The sequence below is a fragment of the Macrobrachium nipponense genome, chromosome 5 (genome assembly GCF_015104395.2).
Source record: "Macrobrachium nipponense isolate FS-2020 chromosome 5, ASM1510439v2, whole genome shotgun sequence".
Taxonomy (NCBI): Eukaryota; Metazoa; Arthropoda; class Malacostraca; order Decapoda; family Palaemonidae; genus Macrobrachium; species Macrobrachium nipponense.
In genome coordinates this window covers 91,623,008-91,639,490 of record NC_061107.1, presented here as the reverse complement: position 1 = coordinate 91,639,490, position 16,483 = coordinate 91,623,008, and the positions used below count along the sequence as shown (strand labels likewise).

Below are 16,483 nucleotides of genomic sequence, written 5' to 3'. Positions count from 1 at the left end.
TCGGGTGTTGACGGAGTGAAGTCCACTAATAGATAACCATGCCGATTATGTGTTAAAGCTCTTTTGTATCTGTCCAAAAACTCCGCACCCCTTCGCCGGCCGAACAACTGTCTACCCAAAGTTTCAATCTGTCCAATGTCACGGTTCTTCGTGAGGATGTAAAGGGAGCAATTAAGACTGATGTTCCTGCTAAATTTACCCGAGTGGAACATATTCTGGGTTATGAAAATCACCGGTATGCCTGAATGCCGTCCTGCAGTGAACGCCTGGGTGACGAATTTATTGTCACTGGCTTCGATTGTTTGTTTGTTTGTTTGTATGGTGCTTTTACGTTGCATGGAACCAGTAGTTATTCAGCAACGGGACCAACGACTTTACGTGACTTCCGAACCACGTCGAGAGTGAACTTCTATCACCAGAAATACTCATCTCTCACTCCTCAATGGAATGGCCGAGAATCGAACCCGCGACCACCGATATGGAACGCTAATACCATATCAACCACGCCGCTGAGGCGCTTGTCACTGGCTTCGAGAAAACAGTCGTCCAGTACAAATAATAGACCTTTACCATCCTCCATTCCTCTTTGTGTAATCGAATGGGTTTAGTATCTCTTTGGATACTTTGAATTTAGCATTTATGGTGTGATGTCTTTCCAGAGGGTGTTCACTCACCCCACAATATGAAATACAGTGAAAGTTGGCCTTATACATTTCAATTATGTTCTGACACAGGATCGATTTTCCACTGTTACTGAAACCTGCTATAATGATTCGTGCAGGAAAGGTGAAAAGGTTTAAGATTTCTTCCTGGAAGGGACCCGTTTCCATGGTTACAGTTAAAATGCTACTGAGCAGATGCGACGTTTACCTGAGCGTTATATACAGGTGAGGGTTGTAGAGAAATGAATTTGATTGTGCAATGTTTTTCTTATTCATCATACTTTTTTTATATACAGGTGAGGGTTGTAGAGAAATTAATTTGATTGTGTGATGATAAATTTGCATACGACCACACATTTTAGCGAGTGACACGTCTACTCAGGCCGAGCCGACTTTTCTAAGCAGGGGGAGGAAACATCAACTTCGCCCGAGTAGTGTGTGAAGGACAGCAGATGGAGTGAAGACAATCCCGTTCACAAAATGTTCCTCTTTAACTTCTATATCTTACGATGTGCGGTACATCTGTAAGGTTTTGTCAGTTTCTACTACAATATGATAACCGATTGCTAAGGAAAACTTACATATTTTACATGGCTATACCGATTTTTTTATCAAAAGATTTATATTTCTTCAAGAAGATGCCTTACGCTGGCGAAATTTTGTATTTAGTACTTGAAAGCAGTCCATAAGTCATAAAAACAATGCTCATTTTTATTTTTTCAGCCCTAGCTTAGTCTCATAATCATATGAGGCATGGCACATCCAAGGAGAGTAAAGTGTCATTTTATTATTAACAAAACTTACTGTCTTCATAACATAACTTAAGTTCAATACATGGAACCCACCTGTATTTTTGACAGATTTGTTGAGGCTAAGAAATCAATATGTATGATGACCTTGTTCAAATTTATGTATAGGCTAGCCAGATTCTAATGTGAAATAGGTAGCTCAACATCAGGGTCGCTGCACGCAAGAACTTATGCATTTGGTGCATGAAGCCTGAGGACAAAAAAACATCGAGGAAGGGACAAATGGCGTACAGTGGAGACGATGATTGCATGGTATGCATTCAAGACCCACACAGCCCATTTGGAGGACCTGGCAATGAGAGAAGGAATAACATTTCTTGAGTCAGCCACTGACCCCTTCGCTGTTGGACTAATATATGATCGTTCATGCTGGCGAAAGTATATTTCCTCTAATATTATAGAGAGTGGAAATGATGACTCCATGCTCCATGTGCAGTATCTGCAATTATCTAAAGAAAAGGAAGGGTTTTTCAAGCACGTTAGCACAGTTCAACTGTTATCTGTAAAAGCCTATGACGCTTTGTTGGTTCATATGTTGAGTTATTTCACATTAGAATCTGGCTAGCCTATACATAAATCATGCATATTGATTTCTTAGCCTCAACAAATCTGTCAAAAACACAGATGGGTTCCATGTATTGAACTTAAGTTATGTTATGAAGACAGTAAGTTTTGTTAATACTAAAATGACACTTTACTCTCCTTGGATGTGCCATGCCTCATATGATTATGAGACTAAGCTAGGGATGAAAAATAAAAATGACCATCGTTTTTATAACTTATGGACTGCTTCCAAGTACTAAATACAAAATTTCGCCAAAGAAAGGCATCTTCTTGAAGAAATATAAATCTTTTGATAAAAAAATCAATATAGGCATGCAAAAAATGTAAATTTTCCTTAGCAATCGGTTATCATGTTGTAGTAGAAACTGAGAAAACCTTATGTACCGCACATCGTAAGATGCAGAAGTTTTAAAGAGAAACATTTTAAGCTTATTTGAAGTTTTTATAAGTTAATCTGGGAAGAAGTTACAAGTTTTTTTTTCTGAAATTCGCTGTTTTGGTAAGAAAAACGGCCGCCATTTTTGAAAATTACAGCCAAATTGTCAATTAAGAGACACTCGGCTGAGTGGCACTTAGCAAAGTGTCTTTTATAAAAGTCAAAGGCTGGGTAAAAGTAGAAAGGGCCCATTGCCTTAGCCCCCGTCATAAATGAAAACAATTACCGAATAATGACTGAAACTAATCCTCACAAATATAATAGATTAAACCAAATACTTCTGGCATTACAAATGAAACTATTCCTCATTTTATCATATTGTTAAATATCTCAGTAATTTATGAATTTTCTCAAAAGAAGTATATTTTATATTTGCATGGGACAAAAACATTAATACATTGTATAAGAAAAAAGGTAAGTTACAGAAGCTTTGCAAGGTGGAAAAAAACACTATTGATCACTACAGAAACGGTTGATTGACCTAACTAAAACTGAGTGTTTTTACCTTTTTATATTAAACTACAAATTACAAATATAACTTTTTATAATGACACAAAAATGAGTATCTTAGTAGGAAAAGAAACTTTACGTAGTTCAAAGAATATACGGTTAGTTTGCCATAAATATATAGACATGCATAAACATTTCTTTATTGGTAGGTCAATATATATATTATATGTCATTTATCAATATATTTATTATATATGTTTTTGAAGTGTTGCTGTCTACTTTTTAATTTTTTTGGGTTTTGTTTCAATTGTTGAGTGTATCATCTGTAGACCGAACAGTTAGTTTGATTCTTCATGCCACATATATTTGATCTTATTCCTTTTTACTGGTATAATCCTAAAGCTCAATTATGTAACAAATATAAACGTTACCAACTTAGAACTTCTCATATTTTAAAAATATACTTTGAATAATCCATATATTCCTAAAGCCAGAAAATAAACCACGTGAAATAATCTTTTAATGTGGGGCCATAAGGCCACCAAATTACCAGACAATATCTGTCATGGCCATGACCTCAAAACTAAAGGAAAGATGAATCGTAGATTAATATCAATGATATCAAACAAATATTACAAAATATCCTGGAATTTCGCCGTGAAGGTTTCCCGCAAGCGTGCTTTATTTCAGGAATAAATGATGAAAGTGCTACCTGGCATTGAACACAGTCTGCGTTTTATTTCCTAGTATAAACCAAAACATAAATAGGCAAGCGGGAATATGTATATTATTCAATTGTTGTAAATAATAATGCCCATTCGTATGCCAGATATAAGGTGAATACAATTAATTGTTTGCTTTTTACATACTTGTTCTTAATACGCAATCCACTGATCAGGTAATAAATTCCATTTTTTTTTGGAGTTAAGTCAGGCTCCATCCGTAATTGTCCTTTTTTTTCAGCTGACGTAAATAACTAGGATGTTCTAGATTGAGATTTGTGAACAATGGGTGAAACTTCGCTCAATGCTAACTAATATCCCGTCCACGTCAAAATCAAGGCTTAAAGTACAACAATAAAACAGCATGCTAATTCTTTTTTTTATTTACAATATGTAGGAACACTTTTCAATGTAACGCTGGTATGTGTGCACCTGTGTAAGTAGAATTGGTGTACAGGCTCGTGACACACGGTCTCTTGCAATGCTTAACAAATCTTGCAAGTGGGGAGAAGTGTTTGTTATTTCAGCGCTCAAAGGACATTCACCTTTGGAATTCAACAATTGATCATCGGTGACTTGAACTTTGTTCGGAAAGCGCCCAGAAACAGTAACTAGCGTCCAGAGATGGAACTTTCTGGTCCGGTTCTATTCGGATCTTTTGGGCATGTTTACGGAAACCAGGTTAGTTCGTGCGATTGGGCGTTCATTAGTGTGAAACGATAACTGAAGGACGTGGTGGGCACATTGGGGACTGGAATTCCCATTCGCTGGAGAGTGAGTAGAGGACTTAGAAAAATGACTAACCTTTACACACTTGTCTTTTGGTGATTGTTCTTGTAATTGTCTAACGTTTATATGATGTCTTGCTGTGTTGTTGTTGTTGTTGTTGTTGATATGAGTGGTATTTGATTTTGTTAACGGAGATAGTTATTTTTCTTTTCTTTTTTGCCATGAATATTTCAATGGAACCATGGTTAATTGGGGGGATGGTAGGATAGGCATAAGTCAATCTTGGCATATATGAGGAACTAAGCCAATGAAACCTGATACCAGACAACGTGAAAAAAAAAGAAAAATAAAATAAAATAACATTCTCTGAACCGTTTCTTTAATGGTCTAGTATCGCCAACGGCAATTTCTTTTCATACACATCATCTCTCCTTATTCGGTTTTACTGTCTATTAATTTTCCTCTTCATCTTTATTTGTTGTTGCTTTTACATTGTTCTCGCCCGAAATAAAAATACTAATCGCGCAATTACAAGGTCACTCTCATTCTATTTCCCTCGCATTGAAACGCAAACTCAAGGACATTGCATGGCATGCATACCGTACTCTGTATTCTGAATATGATTAAGATTTACGTCACATAAATGTTCAAAATAACAGACGTGTCCTCACCTACGGCGTAGAAATTAACTCAATATATATATATATATATATATATATATATATTATATAGTATATATATATATATATATATATATATACATATATATATAAATGTATATATATATATATATATATATATATAATTTTTATTTATTTAGTTATATATAGAAATATTATGTAAATCGGAAAAGGCGTCTGTTTGTTTGTTCGTTTGTCTGTATGTTTCAAGCGAACGTCTACACCAGCTAACCGATCAGTATGAAATTTGACACATTGGTTAAGCTAACATAGGGTTCAAACATAGTCTTATTAGATTTTCGTAAGAACATATATAATTCCCCTAAAAAGTTATTACTTCTATCCCCCCAGAATGTAACTTTCTTATTTTAGGGCCAATTTGGTTCCAATTTGAAACGTAGGCTATTGGTGCTAATTTTATTACTTCGCGTCCCATGGGGGTCACACCCTTAAATATATCTTCCTTACTTTGGGGCCGATTTTGGTCAAATTTAAAGAATAAGTTACTGACACCAATTTCATTATTTATGAATAACTATAAAAACGTTTAGGCCCCTATGGGCCCCTCCTCAATATAACTTTCTTATTATGTTTCCCATATTGTTTAAATTCCGTACATTACTTAATAGTACCAAGTGCATTATTCGAAAATAGTTAGATGGAAACATAGAAATTATAATAACCGCCAACGCCTCTCCCCAAACCCCACAAACGAATTTCACTGCCTTACTTTTTTCACGTCTTTGTTTTAATTTTTCACGTGGGATATTAGTACTAACGTTCTCTTACTGTTATTCTGTATCACGAGGCACTTCAAAATTGATAACAAGTACTAATTCATATCATGTATATTATGTCATATAATGGAAATATATTATAAAAAAAATCCAATCTTATTGTATTTTACCCGTCTGAACCATTAAATTTCAACAATCGAATTATGTGCCATGCCGGATGAGTAAGATTGCAATGATCCCAAATGATTACTTATTCTGGAAGTGATTACATAATCCATCCTGTAGGGATTATCATCACGGACGGCATGTCCCTTTCTATTACGAGCAATTACGGGTACGTAAGCTAGTATATATATATATATATATATAATATATATATATATATATATATATATATATATATATATATATATATAATATATATATATATATATATATATATATATATATATATATATATATATATATATATATATATATATATATATAATATATATATATATATATATATATATATATATATATATATATATATATATTATATATATATATATATATATTATATATATATATATATATATATATATATATATATATATATATATAAAGGCGCAATGCTTTACGTACATCGACGGCACTAATTGTCAATAGAAAACAATAGAACAGAATTTTCCGGCGTCCTTGAACAGCTGCTCTCGTGACGCGAGGATGTCCGGGTACGCTCTTCTTACCGAAGCGCGCGTGCGTCGCTGGATACCCAGATTCCATTCATACCTGGTGAACAATACTAGGCTATCCTTACTTTTGTTCACGCTGGACGATACTTCCCGTTCCTGTCCTATTTAGAGACATACCAAGGACTCGTGAACTGTGAAGCAGTTTTGATGTGAACTCTCTTGTCTGTTGGTTTCAGGCTGCAGTAGTGACAGGACTTGCTGTGTTCGGTATCCTACTGCTACGTGACCAAGAGGATCTGCAGGTTCAAAGGCTCTTTCGGAGGTTAGTTCTGTTGCTGGTTTTGAAAAGTACTAAGGTGAGATATTGGAATGATATGCGAGAGAATATAGATTTGCATACAGAAAATGTGCAGCACTATTTGTATAGCGATTACTATTTCCATCCCTTTACTTGTCGAAAACCTTAGCTTTTGTATAGTGATTTAGCTCATTATAATGCCATAAACAGCTTTAAAGAAATATGCGAACAGTGTATATGAAATTGTGTTAGAACGCTTTAGATTTAGCGTCATTAGTATGCTACATCCTTTCCGCCATCAGTGTAACACACCTATATTATAAACGTTTCTAGTTGGTATGGTAAGTATACTAGTTTCTCTTTCTTACAAGTGCTCTTTCAGTTTCATCTAAAAGTTAAGGCTAAATTTTGTACTTACAAAATTTCTCTCTCACACTTCAGTGCTTCACTTTATTTTCAGGTTTCCCCATCATTTACTGTCCTCGCAAAAGTTTGCTTAGGATTCTGAACAATTTTGTGTTTTTGCTTTTGTTTTAATACTCTCTTGCAAAAAACTTAATACGCTTTCTCAATATTTTGTTTTGTCCTCTTTGGTTATGCAACGCTTCGTTAATTTAGGAAAGAGGTTTATGTTTTACTTTGCAAAATATTTTTTCATGTTTTTTATTTTTTTATTTTAAATATAATTTCAATATTCACAGGGATTTTTTTTATACTTCGTAAACTTCATTTCACCTACCCACGTGTTTTTTCACTCAAACTCTGTATTTCACTATCAAAGCTGATATATACATAGATTGTAGCGTGTTGTTTCACAAACACAGGTTAGTTGTTGCTTAAAATGCGTATAACGACTATAGTTTATTCAATATTACGGCATTTGAATATGTCCACGCATCTACGCCCATTTACACCCACTCTCTCTCTCTCTCTCTCTCTCTCTCTCTCTCTCTCTCTCTCTCTCTCTCTCTCTCATTTCTGTTCCCACTGTCTTCTGACCATTCGATTAAGTCATTTCTGAAGCAACGTACTTGCACCAATAACCGACCGTAATAGGAAAGAGTTAAGGCCGAAAACCAAGTTAATCAACTACATATTACGTAACGTATATTCATCACTTTCATAACTGACATGAAGTTACTCCGGAGTCCTAATGAAGTTTAGAAACTGAGAACTTGAGAAAAGTCTTTAGGATGTAAAACATTTATTAAAGAATTTTTTTTTTTCTTTTAATTTTACAGAATCAAATGCTTGCCTTAACTTTTCTGAACGTTTTACTGGCCATCGCACCTCTTATCTATCGTAAGTACCTGTTAACTCTGCTTGCTGGCTGTGCACATAGTATTGCTGCATTTACGAGTCTACGAAGGATTGCTCATAACTTTTTATCTATCTCTTGCTCTTTATATATATATATATATATATATATATATATATATATATATATATATATATATGTATGTATCTATAGATGCGTCTGAGTATGTATGTAATAAAAATGGCAAGGGATACAGGTGGGCATGATTTCCACTGTCTCTTAATCTAAGTTTCACTACATTAATTTGAATTAAAACAACAAATTTTTACTTCTTTTTTGTAATGTTGAGATGCAAATGAAAAAAAAAAACGAGGAAAGAAAATGATAATATTCACATTTATGAATATAATAGCTGGCGAGGGAGAAATTTCCATTCATTTAATCATGCAAAGTGGGTAAATGTGCCCATAAGCTAAGAAGAAAGATTTATAAATGTATATACATGTGTGTGTGTGCTTGTGTGTCATGAGTGTGTATACAGTGTTGATACGCAGGCATTGAAAAACATGTAGTACAAATTCCGAAAAGAACTTCTTGTAGATCAATGGCGTTAAATGGCGAATTAGCAATGAAAGGGAACTCAAAAGAACTTTTTTAGCAATGTCAACACAAGTGTGACTATAAACGAACTAAAGCTAAACTTATTAAAGTAATGGCTAAGTCTCTTCAGAACCTGACGTGAATTTATGAGAACGTTGCACTCACAGTAATTTTCTTTCTTTCCACAGATGGACTCGGCAAACCTTCCCCTCACAACGTGTATCCAAGTAAGTAATCACCGGTTTAAGTGGGTCCTTTAATTTCACGAAGCAAAAAGACCAAATTTAACTGGCATGTTTATCAGTAACTGAAAATTGCGGATTTGGAAAACTTGATCAAAGTGTTGGAACACTCGGCTCTTTTATTTCTTCTACTTCAAAAAAATCTTAATGATGTTTATGCATATTAGTTTTATTCATTGAAAGATCGAAAGAAATTATTTCTGAGAGATGGGTTCTCTTTTTCTCAGCCTCTTTTATGTTTTCCCACAGGTGACATTTTTTTTTTTATCAGTAACTGAAAACTGTGGATTCGGCAAACTTGATAAAAGTGTGGTGACACCAGGCTATTTTATTTTGTTTACAATTAAGAAAATCTTAACGATGATTATGCGATCAGTTTTTATCTTATTCCAGTGATCAAAAGATGTTTTTTTTCGATGGCTGGCGTCCCTCTTTCTCAGCCTTTTAATTTTCTATATATATTATTTTTTAGGTGACTGGATAAGTAACGAAGGGAACAGCGGGAGGAATGAAAGAAGGAAGGAAGTCGGATATCACGACGAAGAAGGCTGGGTCATCATAGGCCCTCAGGATGTTACGAGGGATAGAGAGAGATATGACGACAGCAGGAGGAGGGATGGTTATCACGATGAGTGGAGATACGGTGACAGTAGATACGACTGGGAGAGCGCCGTCACCTACAAGAACAGGACTGGGGGTCGTTACGGCGACGGGAGGTATACCACGTACTACAACAACCAAAATAACTATGACCGTGGACTCAACTGGAACTACGGGAACGGTTACTATGACAGTCTGTCGACCACCACTGTTCCCTTCAAGTACGATTGGAGGTACTACAACGGCAGTGTCGACCAGGATAACAAGCCGATAGAGGGCAAAAATGCCAACATCCAGTCTAGCACTTACGTCATAGGGCAGGACTGGTGGTCCAGAGCCAATAGCGATACCAGGTGGGACAACATGACGGGAGATCTGTGGAGGGATCCTAGGGGTCCTGCCGCTAATCTGACTACTACTACTACAACTACTACAACGCCCAAACCTAATGCCACAACTACTCCGGCTCCGTGAGCGCTGAATAATCGCATTGAAGACATTACAGGTTTTGGATGAATACAGAAATATATAAGTTTTTAAGTAAATGTATTGAAACAGCACTTGGATGCATACAATGCAAAAAAAAAAGAAGAAACTGAATAGAAAAGTGACTTGGTAATAGCAGTGATATGAGCTCAGATTTTGAATGAACACAATATATGAAATAACGAGGGAAGTTATTTCGAAACAGCAGTGGTAGTGGGTGTAGTAGTGGATCGAGTTGAAGGAAGACTGTAGAAACATTATAGTGCCTACATAACTTCAAAACAGAAATATGAGAATGGTCTAAGAAATATCAGTCACATTTGAAAACCTGCTTAGGAGATGTAGCAATCACCAAATGAATGCTACATCTAGATAATGTTAGTATTACTGACCACATGAGGAAGTGCAACGGAGAAGTATCATCTGGACGAGAAAATGAAGTCGAAAAACCCCCCACAAATAATAGACAAAAGAAAAAAAAAAAAAAAAAAACGAGGAAGAGCAATTTGGGCGTTATTATCAAACAGTAACTAGTTATGTATATGTATAACACACGTAAGTTGCAATGCTTTTCCAGGCACGCGCATCTAATAATCTCAAAAACATATTTGTAATTTATTAGAAAAAAATTTAGCAGTTAAAGTTCAATTTTCAAACTACCAGCCAAAATGTAAATTAATAAATTCCTAACCTTTGTGTACAAGGGGAATGAAAGTGAATTTTCTTGGTTTTAAAAATAACAAAAATGAACACTACAAAATAGACACGAGTTATAATCTTAAACCAATATTCTTAATGTATATAACTGAAAAAAACAAGAGCAGCAGGCGTGTTACTAATTTATGTATCCTGTAGAGAACTTCGCAAGTTAATCCTTATTGTTGCAAGCCACTTTGTAAGTAACAGAGTTTTAAATGATCTTCTTGAAAAAAAAGGAAATAATAACTTTTTGCTTGAAGGTCGTCCGTAGAAATGATAGCTTCAACCAGCGAACAAATTTATTCGATAAACACGCGAATTTAAAATTAGGAAAATGCTTTTATTGAAACCAGTACACACACACACACACACACACACACACACACACATATATATATATATATATATATATATATATATATATATATATATATATATCACACACACACACACACACACACACACACACACACATATATATATATATATATATATATATATATATATATATATACTATATATACATATATATATATATATATATATATATATCATATATACATATATATATATATATATATATATATATATATATATATATATATCCCATACAATTTCTTGAAATATGTTCAGCATTTGCCGTAGTTATAGAAATAAATAATCTTAAAATAAGCAGTTTAATATTATTAAAATCACTTTACGCACAGGATATATGTTACTTAGAGAGACATATTTGAAATTATTAAATGAGTAACAAAAGGTGTAGAAGAAAGTAAATCCTAATGAATCTAATTGGCTATGTGTATGTTAAGGTCCATTTGAAGCTTTCTTTATTCTTATGATAGAATTAAGATATAATCCCATATCTGAACTGACGAAACAAGACGTGATCTGACCTCCAGCTTACTCGGATCACGTGCTAAAATCTCCAGTCAAACAGAGCCTTGTTTCACCAGTGAAAATTAAAATAAGTATGCTATATTTTGTTAGAAATATTTGTTCTGTACTGTTTAACCTGCACATTTTTTATTGTTTATATTTTCATTCTAATAAATAAATCATACATATCCTATCCTGAAATTCCTGTACCTTTAAATCAACACGGAACGCCTTTCTCAGACCTTTTTAGGCTCTTCCATCGGGTTTCCTAACCCCCCACCTCCCCCGCCCACCAAGAACAACAACAGCAGCAACAACAACATGTAGTTTGTAGGTTTACTCCCCGAGTAAGCGAAAATATGAATAGTCATCATTCATTGACTTGGTAATACAAATGGTACACCTCCTACCAAAGATGTCGAAACATGAAAGAATAGACAAAGTTTAACCTAAAAATAAATAAATTGAACTATTGCAATGAATTGTAAAAACGAATTAATGTTAAACAAGGTTATGACTGCATCGCTTTATCATGAGGTTCGATTTGCAGATCACTTCCCTACCTGTCGAATGGCAAGCGAGCAATAAACTACCCTTTTGTCTTTAATTTTCCTATATACGTATAACGGCAACTGGGAGTCGTTGATGGGCACTGGGTACTGTCAGGTGTTCGAGTTACTTAGATATAGAGTCATTTGTCACTTATAATGCCCCTTTGGTGAATTGAATGTTAAATGACACACGGAGCTTAATGTTTGTGTGTGTGTGTGTGTGTGTGTGTAGACAAATACACACACACACGTTCAATAAACGAGTTTTGAACTTTGAAGATCTAAATACCTACATCCTGCAGAGCCTTTTCACGTTTGCTCAAAGCCTAACTCTTTCCTAGTTATCTAGTCACGAAAATTACCTTCTTTCCTTCGCTTGCTAACTGATTTTAACATATTTCCTCCATTTCTTCTTCATACCTACATCATGCCTTTTCAAAAGACTCGTATCGAACAAAACATCTATCGGTACAGAATCAGTCCTCGACCTTCATTAACGAAAACTTATTATTTCCTTTTGTTCTTAATGAATAAAAGAAGAGTAAACTAAAATGACTTCTTTGTTTTTTTATCTCGGCTTTCTTTTGCGTCCCGCGTTTCCTGTTGACATCGGCGCTTCAATTCGGATTCCTGCAGTTAGACAAATACGTCGACAACATTACCCGAATCGCCCTAATGCCGTGTCAACATGGATCAACTCCTGTCTGGCCCCCTCCCCCTCATCCCCAACCAGCGCTTGGTATCTAATTACAATTTAAAAAAAATCCCAGAGATTTTATAGTAGAGGCCTTATAATCTGAATGGGAAAGTAAGAATTTAACCCATTTATTAAAGTGTTTTTTACTGACTCATGGAAATAAATCTGAGATAAGTCATTTTTGTTTTGAAAATGTCCATAAGGAAGACTACGATCAATACCACAAAAATGTTAGATAGATAGATAGATAGATAGATTGATAGATATATAGATATGTAGGTAGATAGATAGATAGATAGGTGGGACTAGGGATGAGTGGAACAAGGTTTAAATTTCAGTTTACCGGAGAGCAAGATCAAATATGGCCTTAACAGGAATCATCAGACCGTATGACGGATCACGGGAGGAGTAAATTGATAATCTATTTTGCGTCTATCTGTCTGCGAAACTCGAGATCAAAGCGGAGAAGGGGGTGGTGGTTAGGGGGTGGTGGGGGCGTTTGGTGAGGGAGGGAGGGCAATTTACATCGTAACAGCTAGAGAAAAATTGCCGCGTCATCAGAGCAAATATTAAACCATGAAAAGAGAAGAGAAGAGAGAGAGAGAGAGGAGAGAGAGAGAGAGAGAGAGAGAAACCATAAAAATTTTTAAAATATCCTAGGAGAAGAGCTGATTTTCCGTAGTGATGGGAAACAATATCTTCACGAAATTATTTTACTAAAGTTGTACGAAGACTTTCCCGGAAACCAACTTGTTCAAAGACAGTGTATGGAATTGTTAGAAAAAGAAATGTTTACAGGAATGAACAAAATACCAAGCAATGTATTTAAAGCATATTAGAAAAATAAAAATCACCGTTTGTTTTTCCTATGAAAACGCCTTATCAAGATATTATTTCTTTTATGCAAGGCTTAAGACGGGAAATTTAATATCTCTATGCAGCCTGAAGCCGAAGAAGACTAGAGGTAGAAATGGGAAGGTAAAAGGACGAAGTTTTATCCCTGTGGAAATGACCGACCGTTTTAATTTAAAAGGACGAAAATGTCAAAGAATCAAGGAAAACGAAGTCAGGAAGGGAATTTTGAAGTTTGGTCCCTCAGTCTCGCAACCTGGTGATGACTGATTTCTAATTAACGTTTCATGATTTCCACATGCGCGCATGACACAGGTGGCGGTAGTTGCTCTGTATTCGTCCGAATTAAAAGAAGGGGTGAAATGTAAGAATTCTTAAAAAAAAAAGGAAAAAAAAAGATAATGACAAAAGCAAACTCCCGAAAACATCACATGAAGCGTTTCCGCCGCAGGAGAGATGAAAGGGAACCCGGCGAGATTTGGAAGGGGATTGAAAAACCCTTAACGCCCCCCTCCCCCCACCTCACCCCCCACACCCCCCCCCCCCCCCAACCGCCAACCCACCCCGCCTTGCCTGGCAGGTCATTAAGGCTTCTTTTCAGGGCTTCTAATGGCGGATGTATTCGGAGCAATTATCTTGTTTGTCGAGAGTCTAGTGAAGCGTGGAAAACCTCTTCCTCAGAGAAACTGAAAAAAAGGAGAGAGAGAGAGAGAGTTGTTTCAGCATCGAAAAAAGGATAAGAAAAATACTTGATTTGCCGGAATTTTGAAAAAAAGAAGACAGATTAACTTTGGCATAGCTACGTGTTGAGATGTCAGTAGGCTTTGTATTTCTGCCTGTCCTTTGTAAAAATAAAAACCCACACACACACACACACACACACACACATATATATATATATATATATTATATATATATATTATATAATATATATACATATATATATATATATATATATATATATATATATATATATATACTGTGACGAAGTGCCAAGTATCTGGTTACTACACTTTCCATTCATTAACTGATACCTCACAAAAGCCAGACACCTGAACCCTCATCACAGGTATTAAACGACTGAATACTCTAAAGGCAACAGTGATCCCTTAACAACTTACCAGTATTGCAGAAAATCAGACTAAGTTCATTCAAAAAAAAACACAGGCTGTGAGGTAAACTCTTTGTAAGTAATTAAATTAATCAAAAGGGCATCACTCCATCAACAACTTTAAAAGTCTAAGTATTTCCCTGATTTCAGAAGTCTAAATACTTCCCTGGTTCTAAGTCACTTCAAGTAAATTGAAGGAAAACAGATCAATTACCACTCTATGTTTCTACCTAACATAAATATAATTATAATTAAATGCAAATATACTGGTTAGAAATGAAAATACTTATAAAAATTTTAAATACAAAAATTTATTATTAAACTCAAAATTTATAAGTGAAATTCACAATATCAGGGAAAATTACTGTTACTTGAAAACTAAATAAAGTTTAATTAATTCTTGAATCAATTAAGTAAAATTAAATCAAAATTAATTTATCACAAAATTCAAGAAAATTAATTCAATTGAAATTCAAAAGTGTTAGGCAATAATTGAAATTTGAAATTAATTCCACAAGTGCTAAACAATAATAAAACTTGAAAAGAATTCTAAGTAAATGCAAATTAATTCACAAGTGTTAAATTTAATTAAATGTGCAATGATTAAGCAATGAAAATAACTAAGTCAATTAAATTGTGAATGCAAATGAAAATCTAAAATAAAAAGGCACACTTCAATAAGAAAATGAACAAATGCACAAAAAACGAAACAAACACAAAACACAAAAATTTGCAATGTGTAAAAGTGTAAATCTTTTCACTCAAAACATTGTAACCATCAGTTTTTACCAAACCACTGTTCCTATCAGTTATTAGTTGTTATCTAACCACTGTTCCTATCAATTATTAGTTGCAACTAATAAAAATATAACACACTTTACCTTTTTGGTATACCAATTTCTTTCTTTCTTGCTGCAGCTCGAAACCAGGCGCCGTTACGAAACAATGTTTGTTCAGATTCCACAAAAAAAAAACACTATTTAACACAAAATAAACTCTAAGAAATATCACATCTGAAATTTACAAATTACGAGTGACCGTTCAAATAAGTACGAAATAGTTACGTTACTTTTAAAATCAAAAGTGCTATGCGATGGAGAGAGAGAGAGAGAGAGAGAGAGAGAGAGAGATGTGAATGCCTCAAGTATCTAAGATCTAATGAAATCCTCCTCCTTATGGAAGCTGGACAGTGGATGACAAAAAACGTTTTTGGCAATAATACTTCCAGAAGCTTCGAAATCTTACGCAACTTTACATACAAAATATGTAATCTGCACGTGGCTTTGACAAAGACATACATGTGTGAGACGATTCTGTTCAAAAAAGACACGTACTCGATTCTATCGACCGAAGCAGAAGCCCTTATCTTACATGATGACAGAATCTCAAAACACAAATGAAGTCTCGAGCTCGCTTATCAAACGTGTTGACAGATTAGGAAAGCAAACGGATCTTGGAGTTCCTCTAATCTCACAGCGCTGACAAAATAGGGAAACAATCGTAGTTTCAAATGGACAAAGAAAATCTCTCTTTCTACATTCTACGTTATATATATTCTTTTATATTATGTTATGCGAAATCTGAATGCACATTTAAAACATCCTATCTCTAAGCTATCTAGGAATCTGAAAAAATGTTGCACAAAATCTTATACACAATATTCTATACAATCGAAAAGGGGAAATATGCATTTTGAAAGTAGCAATATATGATATAATAATTATATATTATATATATATATATA

At 34.6% G+C, this 16,483-nt stretch overlaps 1 protein-coding gene across 2 annotated transcripts; it reads left to right on the top strand.

The window, feature by feature from the left end:
- Window positions 1-6,576: 6,576 nt before the first annotated feature.
- On the top strand, window positions 6,577-11,050 carry LOC135215511 (uncharacterized). 2 transcript variants are annotated; one of them, XM_064250319.1, is made up of 4 exons: window positions 6,585-6,788; window positions 8,006-8,066; window positions 8,811-8,849; window positions 9,337-11,050. In XM_064250319.1, the coding sequence occupies exons 2-4, from the start codon at window positions 8,012-8,014 to the stop codon at window positions 9,936-9,938; spliced, it is 696 nt and encodes a 231-aa protein (XP_064106389.1). In that variant the 5' UTR covers window positions 6,585-6,788; window positions 8,006-8,011; the 3' UTR covers window positions 9,939-11,050. The 2 variants fall into 2 exon arrangements, 1 of the variants encoding a protein (XP_064106389.1); XR_010314701.1 differs by lacking the exon at window positions 8,006-8,066 and having other exon boundaries at window positions 6,577-6,788.
- Window positions 11,051-16,483: the final 5,433 nt, after the last annotated feature.